This window comes from Acanthaster planci, linkage group LG12, assembly GCF_054643075.1.
Source record: "Acanthaster planci isolate LZ-2023a linkage group LG12, COTS_SCS, whole genome shotgun sequence".
Lineage (NCBI taxonomy): Eukaryota > Metazoa > Echinodermata > Asteroidea > Valvatida > Acanthasteridae > Acanthaster > Acanthaster planci.
The window spans coordinates 10,035,254-10,051,224 of record NC_141788.1 but is presented as its reverse complement, the minus strand read 5'-3'; the positions used below and the strand labels follow the sequence as shown (position 1 = coordinate 10,051,224).

The following is a 15,971-nucleotide window of genomic DNA, read 5'->3' as shown; positions in this document are numbered from 1 at the left end:
TCCTAATCTATTCCCGAGTGACAGCTGTCCATCAATGTGCGTGGCGTCTTCTTTAGGAAATTAAATTTAAAAACCAGAGCAAAACAAAAAGTCTGGGTTTTTTAAGTGTCTGTCTTCAACGTCGATTGGCTTTTGACGGAAAACCGGAAACTTGACAGAAAGCAATTATCGGCAGTGTTCTACTCAAGGGCACATTGGCAAGGAGAATAGATAAGACGGGTAGTGGCACGTCCTGCGGGGAGGAAGGCGGGGGAAGCAGGGACAGTTGGAGGCAAGTCTCCCCCAGGACATGTTCCTTATTCTTAGAGTTAAAAGTTAACACTATAGAAACGGTATCCCCGTGGAATGGTCGGTTGCAGTATGTGTACATAACCACACTTTGTCAATGACCCTGCCCAAGCATGTCAGGTTCCTCGGGGTGAGGAACCTGACTAGGCCTATGCAGGATCAAAAGTGATGTTTCGAATGAGGATTACATGTAGTCTCATCCGTATCGACCTTGATCAAGAACTGGGTCCCATTCGGCGTGACTCTTTACTGGGAAAAACAATGACCCCCCCTTTCGGGTGGTATTTGACTCTTTCTGGGTCATAATTTGACCCGGCAAAGGGTCACACCGAATGGGACCCAATTCTGGGTCAATTTGACCCGGGAGTTTTTAGAGTGTATATTTGTCATTAGAACTCTACTGCACAGACCTGCACCTGACCGAAGATCTAAAGGTTAACTAACAGCTGTCCAATTCTGGCCCCTGGAAAATTTCAAATGACCACATAAAATCTTCTCTCGAATAGGTCAACTGAAGTATTTTTTTCAGATCCTTTTACAAGGCTGTCGTGATATTGCCAGCCCCTTAATTTATCCTGTCGAGATAAGACAACTTTTCCGTTTGTAAATTCACAGATAATTCAGTAGATTTGATAAGTCATAGTTAATGAAATGATATCCGTTATCTGAGTGACGTCAACCAATCAGGTTATCTCTTTCCGGTTGAAAAACACTTCTAATAAGGAAGGTTATCTTACTAGGGGTGTGTTCAACAGGTGTGGGGATACCCACGAACGCGGGAATGGTAAAACAACATCCTATAGTTAACTGCTTCAAGAGCGGAAACTGACACTAAACTTGGTTCCTCGGGATTGGCTCGGCATAATTATTTATATGGGAAGGCTCCCTGTATAGTCAAAGGTCTTCATGTGCGCATATGCTTTTCCTCAGTGACGAACGTCGGACTCTACTGTGGCCAAGTAAGGGAATTAACTTTTCACCGCATTTCGGAGTTTGAGGTACGTGAGACCATGAATTCGATTCTGTCACACCGGCTACGCCAAAAATAAAACCAAAGATTGTTTCCATTTTTTTGTGCAAACATCTGAACCAACCAATCAAAGACAACATACAGGGAACTACAAAGAGACACAATTTGTAATTTTTTTTCGAAAACATTCAATAACTCCGCAGTTTCTTCGTCTAACAATATTGAAATTGTGCACTGAAACTGTATAAATTCATTGCTCGCATTTTCTTGTCCAGCTCATTTTCTGGCAAGTACATGGCGACCAGAGTCTCTTTTGAATACAAGTGAGAATTTTTTTTATTGATTTAGGCAAAATGTTCAACCTGCCATTTAGTTGATAAAATTGCTCACTCGCTACTAACAGAACGAATACTCCCGACCAGCGTGGCTCTTTTCAACCGATGAGGGGGTGCTTCTGCTCGAGGCGGGTACGCGGTCAAAATGTAATCACGTTCAAGTTAGGTTTAGCACGAGTAGACACCTATCTAGGAGTCATCTCTAAGGTGCAGGCTAAAAAACCATTGTCCATGACGTGAATATGATTGTGACTGGATTCTCACTGTGTGCACCTTACGAGTGACTGATCTTAGTGAATGTTAGTGTGAGGGGTGTAGCTGAGCTATACTGTGGTGCCTGAGGTATATATTCCAACCGGAATTATGTTCCAGGTGTTCCCAATAACCGTTCGTCGGGAGGGCTGAATCCTGAGCGTTTCCCCCGCAGTGCACCCTAGCTGGTCGGAAGGGTTACAGATTTGATGTAAGAACTGGGACTAACATGCAGCCTACGATTGAGTCTATTCACCACCTACCTGAGCCACACGGCAGCTTTTCCATGTAACTGAACTCAGCGACTTGTCGACAAACGATTTAGAGTAAGCAACCTCCAGCGAGCACGGAAGAGAGGAGGAGAGCAGCTTAAGGCGGAGAACCATCGGCTACAGTTTCAAGTGTGAGAAATACTGGCGAATCTTAACGCAAGCTAAGGGAATGTCTGCACCTACCGTACCCCTTCAGCGAGTGAAAGCAACAAAGAGGGATAGTTCTTTTGCCAAGGAAGCAGTTTGCCATCGAAGACGACGGAGGACGTGTCCTTGCAGGTGAGCTGCACCCTATCAGGAGATAATGTGTTGGAATTATTCGGTGTAGAGGAGAGAGCTAAGAAACGGCCGATCATCCTGCCAGACCGACTCAACGGAAAGACCCTGTGGCAGGACTTCAAGCAAAACTTCGAAGCTTGTAAGCCAGCAAATAATAAGACTGACAAAGGAGTTGAGGTTTCTCTTCCAGGAAATATGCAAAGCGAGGCTGTGCGCAATTGATTACTCTCCTTAAGAAGTAATTTGGGCGGGGACAGTTGGCCAAAAAGCACCTAATAGAACTGCAGCAGAGCCGTCAGGGAGAGGGGACACTACAAGAACCCGGGAACCATCCATGACAGTCAGGGATGAGTTTGAAGAGGAGTCTGGCATCTGAGGGAGTCCTTGCAGAAGAGCGACCAAGAGGTTTAAGATTGGTTAGTGCGAAAGTTCTCGAAGCCATGCAATAAAGGCGACAGCAAGGTTGGCCTACTGGGCGGAGGGCGACCTCGGAAGACGTGTGCCACCAGTACACAAACAAGGTACGTTGTGTACGAAACTGTGGGTAATGATCAGGCAACCGAGACACAGCAATTCGGGAAACGACAGCCAGCTGGCTCAACGGCCCGATGATCGACGACTGGAGCAGCAGATGGGCCAGAAGAACCAGGTGGAGACAGCCTCTAAAGAAGCGAAAGAAAGGTTAAAATGATTTGAGACCAGGCAGTGATCGAATGGTGCGCGCAGGACTATTTGCAGGCGAAAATCAGGGAGTCCACGCAAAATTGTTGGTGGACACAGAAGCAACGGACTGTGTCCTGTCCGTCTTCGAGGTTTTACTTCCGAATACCCAAGGAGAAGCGGCCTGTGAGAAGCAGAGAGTGAAGGTGTGGGCGTTCAGAGCATTGAAGCAGAATGGATGGATGGAAATGCAGATTGATCATGACAGGACGACATGCTCACGTCCTGCTAAATTGAGCAACACGAGAGAAGTTGGAGGGATCCTGAGTACCTTTTGTAAGGAGTGAAAAAGACATCAGCCGTTCAAACTTGGTTCGACATGAGAGAGGTATAGGCGCAATGCTTCTTATCAAGGAGAAGCCCGGATGTTTTCCTCTCAAAGACTAAAATACAATTGGAAAGGTTGGATAGAGCCCACGGATGGTCTTTGGGCATCGTCACCTTACCCAGTTGGATGCCTTCCCAATGCGTGGCATCGATGAGTTTCTAGACCTTCTGTCCGGCAGCAAATGGTTTCCCAAGTTGGACCTTGCCAACAGGTACTGACAGGTGGAGCTCGACATCCAAAGCGGCTTTTACACCTGATGAGAGATGCCGTTTGGTCTGTGCTATGCCCCCTCCACTTTTGAGCGGTACGTTGATGGAGAGGGTGCCAGCTGACCTTCACCGGGAACCCCAACGGTCTAATCCGATGATGTAATCGTTTTCGCCAGGACCATTGATGACGAACTGACCCGGCTTGCCCCAAAAAGTAAAAGCAAAAGAAACGATCGTGATGAACGTTTACTGTATATTGTAAATGAACGTTAGACATCGACGTTATCCGCCTCAAGCAGAAGCACCCCCTCATCGTTTGAAAAATAGCCAGACTGTTTGGCGTATGTGAGATTTATGTTCGGTGTTCAGTCTGCTCTGTATAGTGCTACCGTTTCTATGAGTATTTAACGATGGCATTGAATTTTTCAAAACGTCGAGCAAACCTTTTTGTCGTGTAAAACATTTCAATGTAAATGTATGTGTAAAATTGAACACTCAACATTATATTTTAGACGGGATGCCCGTGGAATTTGGCAGAGACATACGCGTACTGTTACTTTGGCGATTTTGTCATTTTATTACTTTGTGTTTTAAATGCTGGCACAACGTTTTATCGAGGATTTTGCTCGAACTAACTCTGTAAACAGACTTTAAACGCCAACCTAACGTAGAAGTGACACCAGACAGTGAACCAATTAGTTACAGTAGCGTACTTCTCAAAGCTATACGAAGTACGCCGTCTGCCGCCTGAAACTGTTTGAGGGTGCTACAAACTTTCAGCTTTTCCATTCCTGCAGGATAAAGGTGCATTCTACGTATACTGACACAATGTACTAGCAATGGAAGCCGAGACTGCAACCAGTGTATTGGGTGCAGTACTGGAAAGTTGAAGAGTGAACATAACAGCTATGGGGTTTGATGTTTGATTTTCAACTGGTTTCTGCCTGGGAGAATCAGCAGCAAGGGAGACTCGCTGGCCCACAAATGTGTGAATGGATTGAAGGTGGAATAATTCTACTCAATTAATAGAAATTGGCCTTTAAAATGTGTATTCAGTAGTCACCTCTCTGTCTACTGGACAAACCATGCAACATCTGTTTGCCCCTTGGGGGAATTTCAGTACACATTTGCCGCGGTTTTGTTGGTTTGGGAGGTGACTGTTTATTTAAGCTTGGGAGCTTGACACGTGCTGTCGCTTTTTCAATAGACTGTCGAGCAGTAAACCCTGAGGTCCCAGCTGCAACCACGATTTGCCTTGGTGTGTTTTTTTTCCAATTTTCTCTCGACCGCCCGCAGGTGATCATACTGAATAATTATTGGCTAAAGGCCTTCACTCTGCATGAGAGAAATGAACACAATTCTCTTGACTGACCACCGCATTGTAAACACCAGCTTTGCTTACTATAGGTGTTTTCTGGTCATTTATTTTGACAAACGCATGTACACACCCGAATGCAGCAGGTGTTTTCTGTGAGTGGAAAGCATAATCGTGCATCTTCTGTCAACAAGTTACTACCACCACATCGTCAACTATTTGCATGCCAAACTTTTCCTCTTTTCGTACAGGTGTACTGGTTTTAAGACGTTGCAGCAATGATGAAGCGCAGACCCTGGCGAACAACGTGATACCACGAGATATCACCACGACACCCCCAACCATTGGAAGATTTAAGTTCACGCACTGGACCGCTTTCACGTGTGCAGGTCCATTCTGTAAAGGTGCAATTATAACAAGCTGTACATTTAAAAGACAATTTCACTCTTTGCACTTTCTTATTCTTTACAAAATGACACAGAAATTTGGCAAAAGATATCTTTTCTGTATGTAATAATACAGCTGACATTTGGTGTTTGTGTAAATTCTTTCATTGTGTACATTTAATTATTCTCCTTACTTTTATTTTGTTTTAATTCACCTCGATGATATTTTCATTGTACAGTTTTTTTAATTTCATATGAAGTGAACTGCAAAATACTCGTTGTGCTTCAGTTTTTATAAGTTTTCTTCATTTATGACTGTCCTTTATTTTATTATTAATTTATTATTTATATATTGTATTTTTCTGTTCTATTTCAGCTCAGTTATATCGTTTTATTTTTTTCTGTCATAATTTGTAAAATGGCTGCATGCATTTTCACTGAAGTAGACTTTGTTAACGTTTATGTTCATATCTTATCTTTTATAGACCCAATTACTCCCAGCTGGGGAGCAAACCTCCAACGAGAAAGCACCTGTTTTTGCTCTAAAAATGGACAAGACAAAACATTAAATCTAGTTCTTCTGCAACGGATCTTTAACCTTAGTTTCCACCCTCAAAGGAAAGAAATCTGAAGTAGACTTGTTTTTAACCTCCACGTATTCTTATTTAAGACAGAAAATAGAAGGGAATGCCCAGAAATAAAAATGAAAGTGAAATGTGGAAACCCGAATTCAAAGCTGTTTTACGCAGTTGGCTCGACAAAACGGACATCATTGATTCTGGGTGCCATGAGTGAAGCGAAAGCACAGATGTACATTTAATGCGTTTGCATAGAGAGAAAAAAGGTAGTTTCATTAAAAATAAAATAATTAAATCATCCTTTGGAGATGCCAGGTATGTTTGCTGGAATATTAATGTAGATGAGCAAACAAAAAGTCATAAAGCCTATTTCACGAAAACAAAAACAGAGTAATCATGACCTGGGTAATGATTGAATTTCCATCACGCACCGGGTTTCATGCAAAGTGTACGAAGTGGGAACATCGATGTTGCCAGACAGCCACCATAGTTGTCAGGCTGTTTAAACAAGCAGTACTAACTCTGACGTATAGCCATGTCGATTACACAGGAACTTTGTGTATGTTTCACCTAAGGCGATACATCCGTTTGATATAGTGACAGCGTTGTATGCAAGATCCACGTTATGTGTACAACACAGCTCCTGCCATGTGAGCTAATATCTACTCTGTTTTGTACTTTTGCTTTTCAATGCATTGGCCTATAAAGAATGTACGGTATACTTGGCAGTGTAAATGCAGAAACAAAGTGTCCTCGTGACACACCCTTACCTTTTGCAATTTATATATACTGTTACTTTTATCGAATGTGGTGTTCTAGATATCGCCCTTACAAGTTTGAACCTTTCAATTCAGATTACGTGACAGACGACTGCATCAACTATTATTTGTGTCTGTACAAATCCCTGCCTATACAAATCCTAACTTTCAATATGATCAGATTAGCAGTTTTGAAAATACCGGTAACTAAGATTGCAACTTTAAAGCCATGTCTTTTCAACGAAGAACGCCTCAAAATGATGCTTCTTTCAATCTGATCGAATGTAGGGTTCTGTAAATAACAGCCACTGGAGACTGTTTCTATAAGCTAGCATTAGATGACAAACGATGACGTCATCATCAAGCAACCCAAATGTCATGTAACGTTTCCTTGTCTAAAAGCCTTTGGAACTAAATTATGCGTGCAGTTCCCAGCACACTGTCGTAAAAGTTGGTACCTTAATCCTGGCCTAACTTACTCTTTATAATGGGTTTTGCGGTTTTTGTCATAAAAAACGAGAGCTGGGGGGGTGCCAACGTTATTTGCGGTCAGGTAATCGCCATAGTTGATTGGTTGACAAAGTGAAATGGGTATAGCAGCAGTGACCGGTCAGCACAGAATGTTGTAAAGTCACCTCCATAGTATTGACACAGCATTTCCTGGGGGCGGGCCCTAGACTAAGTAATGTTGGAAAGTACTGTTGCCAATAATTTATTTTTCTCATTTACACCAATCCTGAGGGGGTAGGGTATGTATCTCCCCACCTTTGGTGGTGGGATGATGGGCCGTGGAATCATCCCACACCCTTTTTGTGATAAGCAAAAACGTAATTTGTAAAATGATTTTAATGTGCTATTCTGAGTTTGACGATTTTATGTACAATGTTTATCATGAACATTGCCCCCATAGTACATGGTGTGGCATTGATTTATAAAATATACTCTTTTCAAGACATGGTCACTTTTCCTGTATAAACTCCTTTCCCTGTTCTCTTTGGCAGCCGTTTCATAGCAAACATCAACAATCATACTGATACAAGAACGGATTCACTAATTAGCCTTGGATGACTGGTCGACGATACAATCGTGCCTGGCATTAATTTTGTTCATTAATTGCAAAACTCGTTTCTTGTGTTGGTGGGTTGTACATGTGATAAATTATTATCAAAAAAATTACTGCGCAAAGAAAGATATTAATTTAAACTAAGAAAGAAAGAAAAATTCGCCAGGAAACAGACTTTTTAAATAACCGTCTATCTACCGGTACATTGCATGGAAAAAGAGAATCAAACCCACATGTCTCGTGGATTGGAATATAAGTGAATTTTTCTTGTATAAATTACCTAAAAGCCGCAAAAGGCCGTCTAAAGGGTCTGTTTCTGCCATACCCAACTATTTGAAATCTGCTGGGACATAAATTCTACAAAGCTGTCTGGGCCTCAGTTATTCGTCCCCCAACTATGTATTTGTATAGTCAAAGGTTTTAATGAAGGGTTCAAAATTTTATCAAATAAGCTTTAATTTAAAAGGGACTTATTTTATTCACAGAGCTACAAGAAAATCACTCCATTAGGATCTTACAATGACGGTTGAAGACTGTAATTACAAAGGACTAGGACTAAAACTGGCAGTCAAATTTGTTACATTTTGACATCTCAAGCTCTCATTCATCACATCTATAAGAGATTCCCTATTGTACAACTCCTGATATTCGGTTTCCATTCATTCCAAAGACCTTACTTATGGAATCTACATGGGATTTTTCTTGCAAAACAATGTTTGAAATAGGACTCAGTTGACCGAGTCCCCAATTCCAAGAAATTAAGGCTTCCTTTAATTGTGGACAGTTTTAAAGTCACATTTTCCGTTTGTGTTGAAGCATGGTTGCAGGTGAAAACGGGGATGCGCGTGGGCTTAGAAAGGGATGCAAATTGCCTCGCCGGATTGACCGTGTCAGACGGGGCTGGTTGCCGGTGAAAAAAGGGAATGCGAGTTTGGGGTGGAATTTTCATTCTAGTCAGTAGGGGGCGCATGCTTAATATGAGGCGACAATTCGATTAAACCTGTAGAAGTACCCTTTTCGTCGCAATTATTTCTAACATTACATTCACTTCTACACATGAAAATAATGCTAAATATACCTCTGATATAAAGGAGATATGATGACGCGCTATAACATCTTGGATAAGATGATGGTTTCAAAATGTCTGTAGCTGTAATCGCCAGCATGCACTTCAATGTTGTTACTGGGAAAACGATTTAATAAACTTCACTTAAAGTTTACCTTTGCCAAATACTGAAAATTATCGGTAACTGTTACATCAATATAGACCAGCAAAAGTGAATACCTTAAACATTAGGTTTTTATTGAATTTACATTTCCAAACTGAATTCAAAATTAAACAGAGTTTAAATTGATACGGCGATGAAAGATTTCTTTAAGTCAAGTTAACTACTTGTTTAACATACAGTTCAGCTGATTTTTCTGTCAGGTCAACATTGTTAAATTATTTGTGATCTTTCAGATTCAAAATGAATGAAACAACCCTCCAGATACACGAAACAGGAAAATTTCAGACATCGAGGCACAGTTGTGACATTTCATATAAATGACATGCAAAAACTATCCAGCAATAGTTGCACTAGCGCTAACATCCCTGTTTTTGTATTAGTCTTAAAAGTTCGTTCTTTTGATGACCGTGCTTGAACTGCTAAATGGCAAAATCATTGAACAGTGACAGCAATATTCCTGTATGCTCTCTTTTCAACGTTTCTTACATCTTAGCTTGTAATTCAATCATTGCATGCGTACTGATATTCAACGTTCCATCGAAATGTGTTTAATGAAATTTCAATTTCAGCATTTTTCTTTTGTTATCCTTATGTTTGTACACAGCCTATCCCACGAAATAGGCCTAAGGGTTTCTATTAAAGAAAGCGTGGGTTTTAAATTACCGAACCGAAACCCACTCCTATTTGTTTATTTATTATCAAATAATACCACCGTAAATGAACACGATCAGTCAAGTGGGGAATCAATAAGTAGTATTGTTTGAATTCACCGATGCATGTCGGGTCGTATCTCTTGGCATATTTTTCCATTTATACGCATGCTTTTATTATCCTGCGTTGTTTTACAGGCTTAGCATATTTTTATTTGCGACAAGAAATTGTTCTAGCGTGTCCTCTCAATACTCAACCCTCCAATCAGTACATAAATTTGAAACAAGATGCAACACTGCGTCTGTACTTAGCATGAAGAATAGCTAACTCTGCATTCATCTCAACTTTCACAGTGGCACTTTGTCTTCTAGGAGCAAAGAAACCAGGCAAGAGTTGTCGGAGATGCTCGAGTATTTCCATGGAAACATGCAAATGCCGTGCAGAGTTAACCTGGACAATGTCATCATACAGAGAAAATCCATCTCTCGATTCTGTCTCGATTCTGCCACGTTTTCATTTGTTTCCACTTTCTGCAGGCTACAGTCAAAGCCATACAATAAACTTAGAAAGGCTGTCAGCGATATTGCTCGTCTTTGGCGTTCTCCTTGCCTAAATAAAAAATTTTCCCATGCAACAAGTCCTTGATTCTCAAAGTGTCAAATGGTTCCAACCTTTTTTACGTCGTCTTCGATCTTGATCAAGGAATGTGAGTGTGGATCCATTTGTGGGCTCCGCATCGAAATTATCACACCAGTAATTCCAGTCGTCCATGGCAAAGTAACGACATTTTCAAACAATTATTAAGCCCATTGATCCGCTATAGGTCCTTCCCAGCTTAACTCAATAACACGAAAGACAGTCATGAAGCTTAGATCATTGTCGCAAACTGTAACCCTTTCCAAAGTGAGCGAATTCCACAAAGGAAACAGCTTTTGTTGAAGCATAAAGTATACAACATAATGAGATAAGGAACTAATAAAGTTGGCGTTATAATGTTCGTAAATTTCTGTGATCACGGTTTGTAAATTTATAAATAGAACTAAACGAAAACAAACAGGATGAGTTGTGACAAACAAGGTTGGGGCAATCAAGCTGGTGAAAATGTTGGCAAAAATGCCCGCTGCATGAAGTTTATTTAACAGTAACTGTCCACACCCATGACAAAACATCACGCATTTACATTTTTTTTACAACCGACAGAAAAGTGGAGGGTTAAAACGAGAAGAGGTTGAAACAGCCTTCTGATACCATCCTGGTCACCGACATAATCAATGTGCACTGTGAGCATGCATAAACACATGTACTGTATAGTGTGTTCAGCATACCCTGCGGTTTCAGCAGTCGCTGAGTCTGAACTCCCCTGTGGCTGCTGAGTTAATTGAACGTGGTTAGGAGTAGATACTTGCGGTCTGACAGGGTTTCAGCACAAACCCCTTGTGCAAGGGGTGTTTGTGTAGAAGTATTAAGGTACCAACTTTACGACAGTGTGCTGGTAATGTCCATGCAGTGTAAACAGGAATATACAAAATTTTCAAAACTTAATAGTAAATCGCATTATGACGTCATCTGATGCACCTTTATGTATCCAGTGACTGATGATGACATCATCATTAAGCAACCCCAAAGTCATCTGTAATACTTCCTAGTCAGAATGCAAGTATACTTCTGTCTAATTCGGATATGCAGTTACAGTGATGCTGAGTGCCGTGATGAAAAAAATATTTCAAATATTTTAAATTGCATTCATCGGTGCTTGGTTGATTTTTCTCTGTCTGCTAGTTTGCCCTGTCCACTTGTCATTTTGCCTTCGAGAAAGATTCTGCTAGGATCGGAAGGTCAGGCCCTCCATATTTCAAAAAATTAAGAATAAATCGCATCGTGAAATCATCCCAATCATCCCAAATCTTGTGGGCCCTGTGCACGCACATTATTCCAGGACTTGTGACATACGTCCTCTATTGGTCTTAATAAATACCAGCCATTTTTAGAAAGAGTAAGGCACGACGGTACAATACGACGAAGGACGACACAAAGCGACAAGAGTGTGACGACACGACACGACGGCAAGACATTACGACGCGACAGCAAGACAGCAGGACATGACGGCCTAACCAACACGGATAAAACCACATAATTACAGGCGACTGCGACGCTACGTCGACACGACGCGACGCCGGGACAGCACGGCGCAACGCATTAAACACAGTATAAAAGTAATGAGAAACGAGGCGACGGTAAGACGCGACGGCATTGTGTCCGCCATAGAACACCGTATATTCCAACCAGTAATGACTCGACGGCAAAAGCACGATGCGACAGCACGACGCCACGCAATTTGTCGTCTATAGAACACCATAGTTTAATATTTACATCGGATGTAGAAAAATCGTTCTGCACTTAAGTGATTTCTGCTTTTTGTTTCATGATGGCACGACTTCTGGTATCTTTTGTAAGTGTAATGTATGCTTGTTCGATCGTTTCATTTTACTTTGCCTTTAACTATGAATATCCAGGCAATGTCACCGCTTATCAAGCAGTTTTGCCATCGAAACCTCGAACGGGTTACATTGAAACGGGAGACAGAACCAAATTTAATGCTACCAAGGGCCATACACTAACGCTAACTATCCGCATGTCAGCCGTGCCCAAGCTTATAACGCGTCTCTACTGCGATCTCCTCCGATCTGCTGTCCTGTTTTGGTCGTCGAAGCTGGGCCACGTCAGTGTGATACTGGACAAGGAATCGGAGGCGGACCACCGGTTCGCCGCGACTCTGAGCCGGCACGAGCGCAAACTTGGAGTCAAGTTTGGCTTTATGTACGAGCCTCTGCCGAAGGATCCTGCCATCTTGGAAATGAAAAGAGGCGGGGGGTATGGCCGTCAACTCTGGAGTAGCTTCTTCATGGATCTCTACATCAACTCGTCCATTATTGCTTGGATTGACACAGATGCAATGTTCACGACTCCTGTTACCCCTGAAAACATCTTCAACGGCCACCGACTCCGAGTGGTAACATTTACTGACTGGAGAAGAATGCATAGCATTGGTTGGTATAAAGCCACACAACTTGCACTTGGTAAGGACATGGTTGCGGATTTCATGACACATTTTCCCGCCTACATTTGGAGAGACACCATAACGAATTGCAGAAATCACATGCTGAAGCACATGAAGGTAAGCCAAAGATTTTTTACGAAACCACGCAGTGATTGTTTTGATCCCGGTAACACCTGCTTAGAAATGCAAAACGCTACCTTTTTCGTTCTTATCATTTCAATTTGAGGAAAGGCGCCAAAATTAATGCTGGTCTATGAATGGATCTTCTAAAGGGAACGCATTATGAGGTCGTATGAATAAAAAGTAGTATTTGCTTTTACCACCATTTTTAAAGCATTTACTCGTGTTTGTATGAATAATAATGAAGCAAATGCTTTTACTTTAATGCAGTTGCTAAAAAGTAGAAATATTTACTTTTTACTTTTAAGCTTGTGCTTGGCAATAAACAGTTGCTTCATTTTGTACATGTATGAACAAAAATTAATGAGTTCTACAGAATTGGAGTATTCACTTGACATTTATCAAGACCGGGTCAGGGCAAGCTTGAAAACGAGGAGCATTTACTAATGTTCAAAATGGCAGCGTTCATCAATGTTATTCTGAAAGAAGAGCTTTGTGCCTTTAGGAGGGAATCTCAAGAAATCGGATGCAGGCAGTTGTACCGAGTTGAGAGTGGCAGAGCAATTTTCTTCAAGGTTTTTTGCGATCAAAATTACTGCCATCGTGCTTAACTGCCATGCTGAGGTCTCAAGAAACTGCACCGTGCTGCACTGTGTGTGTGTGTGTACGTGCAGACAACCATTCGGCTGTGCAGTCAGCCACAAGCATAAAGCATTTGTAATTTTTATACCAGTAGCTGCTGGATAGAAAAAGAAACATTTTATTGATACAATTTTACAATTTTCTCAGTAAATGCTTTTGCTGTTTGCTTGAATTCATAGCATTTGCTACTTTTTATTCATACGACCCATTGTCTTAAGGTTATCTCGGCAGCACGCACTGTACTCCGTTCTACAAGAACATGACACTCGATTTACCGCCAGTATTTGTATTTCATAAGAAATTTTTCACGTTTATTGCAGGTGACCCGCTTGGACGACGCTTTTCCTAAATTAGTCAATCTTGTTAGCCCAGTCAATGTGATTTTAAATTACGCTTTCTACTTTGAGAATGGTCGTTATGACTGGCATTTAGATGTCAACAAAAATCTTTCAGCCTACAACTCAAAAGAACTTCCTCGCGGTGTCAACATCAAACCCAATGAGACTATACCAGAGGTGCGTGTCACCGTACATGAGACTTACTACCGAAAATCAAAGGAGCCCAACCCTTTACTGCAGGGCTACTGCGTTGCAAAACGATACGTGGGCCCACTGCCCGCCAATTGCCAAGCATTTGAAAATGTCACCAACTTTCAGTTGTTTGAGTTTGGTTGGTTCCCAAATATCATTCAGAGCCACATCAGTACATGGTGTGGATCAGACGAAGGTCGCCGAGACTGTGTCCGGCGTCTGGAAGCCCACTACAAGAACGTGAAGACTTACTACAACCTGGGATGGTTTGATTTGAATTTGAGACGGGTGCGCGCCGTGGAGAAAGTGGCTGCACAGGAGAATACCATGTGTCCCAAAATATTCGACTTTGATTAAAGTGGAACCACACCTACCGTTGTCGCTTAAACGGCTTTGTTTGTTTTTATGAAATCTATCCTTTATGATGTTTCTATAGCGAGAACCAAGTTGCCACAGCATTGCGCTGCGTATACCAGTTTCTTCAGCGTCCGTTCTTCCGTCCATGGCTAACCGTTGCATGGGAGAATTCTATGCATGGTCCTTCTACGGCACAAACAGCAGTGCTTGAGTAAACTCATGTGGCCAAATCCTTTTGTCAGGAATTTTCATCATGTTTGTTACTAACATGTCCAAAGCACATTGGAAGTTTTTCAAGACAATAATGTTACTGAATACTCAGATGATCATCTCTCGTGCCCTTTATTGTGTCAAGCAATTAACATAGATTATTGAGGGGATATTTTTGGAAAGTACTAAGCAGTTTGGAAGAGATTTTTGTTGTGAAATTTAGGGAGCACAGCAATGAAATGCACAAGGGTATGCAACACACCCAGTGTGTGTGCATGGTCAGCAGTACAGGTTCTTTGGTGTATTATTTGTGTTGTAGAACTAGTGATGAGTGGATGAGTCATCATTTCATGAATTAATGCATACTGGATGATTTGTGCAATTTATTTTTCTGCAAGTCAAACATTGTCGTGGTGCTCTTCTACTCTTATGTAATATCAGAAGTGATCCTTTGAAAGTTCCTTAAATTCTTTTGATGCCACTGGTATAGTTATTAAAGCAAGCCACTGCCCATTAGTCGTGGCAGTTGGCTTCAGGGCGTGGGCTCCTTCACAACATGTATGTGTATTCTGTAGTCATCATTTATTAAATTATTTTGGAAGCCGAGTTTACGTCTCTTGCGTTAAAGTTTTAGTTTCTCTTCGTCTCTCTAAATTCCGAGTCTAAGCCTGCATAACAATTGGTGGAAGATCCGGGTAAATTTTCGTCTTTCTAAATCGAGCTTTCCTGGTCCTTTGCTGGGGAATCTGACGGCAAACGCCCCTGTCAACTGCCCTTACCGGGCTCGGTTTGTGGCTTTTTTTAAAAGTGACATCAGGTTTTGTATTTGCAGTATGTATTAGTTGTAAACAACTTAGTTTCTTTGCATTAATATTTCAAGTAAGGCGTAAGGTTAAAATAGAAACGCTTTTGAAAGCGTTCAACGCTTTGAAAACGTTAAGCCCCACTGACCGTCAACATCGAACAGAAGAACACTTCACTTCAGCGAAGCTTGTCAAACCGTTTGCGGTCCAGTGCACCGTGCCCTCTGCAGCTTCCAGCAGCCAACGGAGCTTACCGCATCATGGCATCATGGGCTTCTGCAGTCTGGTGGTTGAGTCATAACAATAGCATTTTACATCGCAGCTCCGCAGGAGGATTTAGATCGGCAGACTGTTTTGGCTTCCTGATAATATACATGTGTATGGAGTAGTTTTGTTGCAAATCAAGTATGAAATATCTGCGCTGTCGGTTTCCAGACCAGTCTTTTCAGATCTCAATACCCTGTAAAATTGGTATTTTGTCTCGGTATCGTGAGTCAAGTACACATCTAATTAGCTGTTTCGGCGAAACACTCCTGTTTTTCTTTAAAAGTTTTTTCTTCTGATTTTGGCTTTTTCGCAAACAGCTCTTGTTTGCGTTAATTTTTTTTTATCCCCATT

General features: G+C 41.6%; 1 protein-coding gene and 1 long non-coding RNA gene across 2 annotated transcripts; both read left to right on the top strand.

The window, feature by feature from the left end:
• Positions 1 to 1,076: 1,076 nt before the first annotated feature.
• LOC147797138 (uncharacterized) lies at positions 1,077 to 8,004 on the top strand. Its single transcript, XR_015427433.1, has 4 exons — positions 1,077 to 1,286; positions 4,451 to 4,656; positions 5,220 to 5,372; positions 5,840 to 8,004. It is a non-coding gene; the product is annotated as an uncharacterized LOC147797138 (long non-coding RNA).
• A 3,940-nt stretch (positions 8,005 to 11,944) lies between these two features.
• LOC110980161 (uncharacterized) lies at positions 11,945 to 15,155 on the top strand. Its single transcript, XM_022236541.2, has 2 exons — positions 11,945 to 12,808; positions 13,774 to 15,155. The coding sequence occupies exons 1-2, from the start codon at positions 12,056 to 12,058 to the stop codon at positions 14,338 to 14,340; spliced, it is 1,320 nt and encodes a 439-aa protein (XP_022092233.2). The 5' UTR covers positions 11,945 to 12,055; the 3' UTR covers positions 14,341 to 15,155.
• Positions 15,156 to 15,971: the final 816 nt, after the last annotated feature.